Source organism: Mirounga angustirostris, unplaced genomic scaffold, assembly GCF_029215605.1.
Source record: "Mirounga angustirostris isolate CCGP_5_RB_7025 unplaced genomic scaffold, mMirAng1.0.hap1 SCAF_7, whole genome shotgun sequence".
Lineage (NCBI taxonomy): Eukaryota > Metazoa > Chordata > Mammalia > Carnivora > Phocidae > Mirounga > Mirounga angustirostris.
In genome coordinates, this window is record NW_026991715.1 from 6,795,499 (window position 1) to 6,799,473 (window position 3,975).

At 37.2% G+C, this 3,975-nt stretch overlaps 1 protein-coding gene across 1 annotated transcript; it reads right to left on the reverse strand.

Annotated features, from left to right (window-relative positions):
• Positions 1–262: 262 nt before the first annotated feature.
• On the reverse strand, positions 263–1,210 carry LOC123852094 (olfactory receptor 2G6). The gene has a single exon (XM_045886250.1). The coding sequence runs from the start codon at positions 1,208–1,210 to the stop codon at positions 263–265; it is 948 nt and encodes a 315-aa protein (XP_045742206.1).
• Positions 1,211–3,975: the final 2,765 nt, after the last annotated feature.

Sequence of the window (3,975 nt, forward strand, 5' to 3'; positions counted from 1 at the left end):
ATAAACATGGACTCCAGAGTGAAACAATTTGTGCGTGAAAGTTGATGGCATGGTTGCAGAAGAGCAAAGTAGATAAAACATAAGAACTTGGATTCTTGCAAAGGATGTTTGGGAAGAATTAAAAACTGTGACTGGACTATGTTAGCTTCTTACAGAATTCTGTGTCTTTTACTATTCCTTATGGCATTGTCTAAAAACAACCCAGAACTTAGAACAAATAATCCATGAGCTAAGAATAGCCCAGGAACATAATACCAACAAATCATTTATTTTCTGAAAAAAGAACATTTCTCATTACCAGTGTTCTTAAGGCCCCTTTCACATCTTTGTTTCTCAGAGTATAGATAATGGGGTTTAAGACTGGGGTGACTATCGTGTAGAAAAGAGAGACAAATTTTCCCTGTTTTTTTGAGCCACTTTTGGGTGGTTGAAGGTACATAAAGATGATGGTTCCATAGAAAATAATGACCACAATCAGGTGGGAAGAACAAGTCCCAAAAGCCTTCTGGCGTCCTACTGCTGATTTTATCCTCAGCACAGCTTTTGTTATAAAGCCATAGGAGACTAAGATGAGTGACATAGGGACAATTAGAAAAATAACACTAGCCACAAAGAGTTCTACTTCATTGAAAGTTGTGTCCACGCAGGCCAGTTTAATGAGCACAGGAACCTCACAGAAGATATGGTCCAGTTTGCGATGACCACAAAGGGGCAGCTGCACAGTAAGGGAACACTGAATTAAGGAGGTGATGAGTCCACTGAACCAGGCTACGCTGGCCAGGGATGCACAGAGCTGAGGATGCATTATAGTTGTGTACTGCAGAGGCCAGCAGACAGCAGCATATCGGTCATAAGCCATGACTGCAAGGAGAATACACTCAGAGGAGCCCAACCCCATGGCCACATAGAGTTGGGCCACACATCCACCGTAGCTCATGTTTTTTTCTTTCTTACTCATGGTAACCAGCAACTGTGGGGCAACACTGGTGGTAAAGCAGATGTCCACACAAGAGAGATTGCTGAGGAAAAAGTACATTGGAGTGTGGAGTTTGGTGGCTAAACAAGACACGAAAATGATGGCAGTGTTCCCCATGATGTTCAAGATGTAGAAAAGCAAAATTATGACAAAAAGGATCCTTTCTAGTTGGGGTTCATCTGCAAATCCCAGGAGAAGAAATCCCTTTTCAGAACTGTTGTTGCTTTCCTCCATTGTCCTGCAGACTTCAATTTATAAAAGGATTAATATTCTGGAGAAAGAAAATGATAAGGTGAACAATGGTAAACTGTGGTGTTAATCTAATATAATTATCTCCCTTTCATAACATTCAGTCATATTGTAAAGACTGAGAGCACTTTTCTCAATGTGTATTATTTGACAGAAAATGCCTCCTACTTCTGTTTCCTTGAGCACATTTCACTCTTTCAAATAAGAACAGCACTAATCCAAACACCATCACAATATCTTCTCTTGGAAACAGGCTTCATGCAATGAACAGCAAGCTGGAAAAAGAGGAATGAATTAGTGATATAGAAGACAAAATGGAAAATAATGAAGATGAACAAAAGAGACAGAGGAATTATGCAACATAAGAATAGACTTAAGGAACTCAGTGACTCCATCAAACATAGTAACACTCATATTATAGGAGTCCCAGAAGAAGAAGAAGAGAGAGAAAAGGGGCAGAAAATGTGTTTAAAGAAAAAAGAGCTGAAAACTTCCTTATTCTGGGGAAGGAAACAGACTTCCAGATCCAAGAGGCATAGAGAACTCCCATCAAAACAAACAAAACCAGGCCAACACCAAGACATATTGTAATTAAATTTGCAAAATATAGCGCTAAAGAAAAAGACTTAAAAGCAACAAGAAAAAAGAAGTCCTTTACTTTCAAGGGAAGGCCCATAAGTCCAGCTGGAGATTTCTCAACAGAAGCTTGGCAAGCCATAAGAGAGTGGCATCATATATTCAAAGTGCAGAATGGGAAAAATCTGCATCCAAGAGTACTCTATCCAGCAAGGATATCATTCAGATTAGAAGGAGAGACAAAGAGTTATCCAGACAATTGAGCCCCATGTCAGGCTCTCTGCTCAGTGGAGAGTCTGCTTCTCCCTCATCCCCTGCTTGTGCACTCTCTCTCTCTCACTCACTCACTAACCCTCTCTCTGTCAAATAAATAAAAATTTTTAAAAAATTAGCCAGAGCCTTGGCAGGAGGTGGTGGAGTTAAGAGGCAGCATTGTCTAAACTGAGATCACCATACCAGTCATGGCCGGGAATAATAAGGTAACACGAAGTGAAGAATGACTTTTATTCAACATAATACTGGAAGTTTTAGGCACAGCAATCAAGCAAGAAAAAAATTAGAGATATCCATATTAGTAAAGAAAAAGTTAAACTCTCACTATTTGCAGATGATATGATATTATATATAGAAAAATCTTAAAAAAAAAAAAAACCCAAGGATGCCTGGGTGGCTCAGTCATTAAGCATCTGCCTTCGGCTCAGGTCATGACCCCAGGATCTTGGGATCGAGTCCCGCATCGGGCTCCTTGCTCTGCAGGAGGCCTTCTTCTCCCTCTCCCACTCCCCATGCTTGTGTTCGCTATCTCTCTCTCTCTGTCAAATAAATAAATAAAATCTTAAAAAAAAACAAAACCCAGTTACTAGAAATAACAAATGAATTCAGTAAAGTTGCAGGATACAAAATTAATACCCAGAAAATGATAGTGGTAATATACACTAATATCAAAGTAGCAGAAAGAGAAATTAAGAAAACAACTCCATTTATAACTGCACCAAAAATAATAGAATACCCAAAATAAACTTAACCAAGAGAGTGAAAGACCTGTACTCTGAAAACTATAAAACACTGATGAAAGAAATTAAATATGACACAAATAAATGGAAAGAAATCCCATGCTCAAAAATTGAAAGAATTAATATTTTTTAAATTTCTATGTTGCCTAAAGCAAAGTACAGATTCAATGTAATCCCTATCAAAATACCAACATTTTTCAGAAACTAGAACAAATAATACTAAAATTTGTATGGAAACAAAAAGAAACCATGAATAGTCAAAACAATCTTGAGGAAGAAAAACAAAGTTGGAAATATAACAAGTTCACAATTCAGAATATACTACAAAGGTATAGTAATCAATACAATATGAGAATAGACTCATAGATCAGTGGCACAGAGTAGAGAGCCCAGAAACAAAGCCACAATTATATAGTTAGTTATTCTATGACCAAAGGAGACAAGAATATAAAATCAGAAAAAGACTCTTCAATAAACAGTGCTGGGAAAACTGGAAAGATATATGCAAAATAATGACACTGGACCATTTTCTAACACCATACATAGAAAATAACCTCAAAATGGATTAAATATGTGAGACCTGAATAGATTAAATGTGAGATGTGAAATCATAAAAATCCTAGAAGAAAGAGTAATTTCTCTGACATTGGCCATATCAACATTTTTCTAGATATGTCTCCTGAGGCAAGGTAAATAAAAGCAAAAATAAACTAGTGAGACGACATCAAAATGAAAAGCTTTTGCACAGCAAAGGAAACCAACACAACAAAAAGGCAACCTACTGGATAGAAGATATTTGCAAATGGATATCTCATAAGGGATTAATATCCAAAATATATAAAGAACTTATACAACTCAACACCAAAACAACAATCTGATTAAAAAATGGGCAGAGATCCTCAATAGACATTTTTCCAAAGAGGACATACAGATGGCCAATAGACACATGCAAAGATGCTCCACATCACAGTCATTGGGAAATGCAAATCAAAACCACAATGAGCTATTACCTCAAGACAGTCAAAATGGCTAGTGTTATTTAATAAAGTTGGTAAAGATGTGGAGTAAAAGGAATCATTGTACACCACTGGTGGGAATGCAAATTGGTACAGTCACTATGGAAAACGGTATGCCTATTGCAACATTACTTCCAATAGCCAA

Excerpts from the sequence above, each read along its gene's own strand:
- LOC123852094 (XM_045886250.1), bottom strand. The coding sequence starts at position 1,210 with ATGGAGGAAAGCAACAACAGTTCTGAAAAGGGATTTCTTCTCCTGGGA.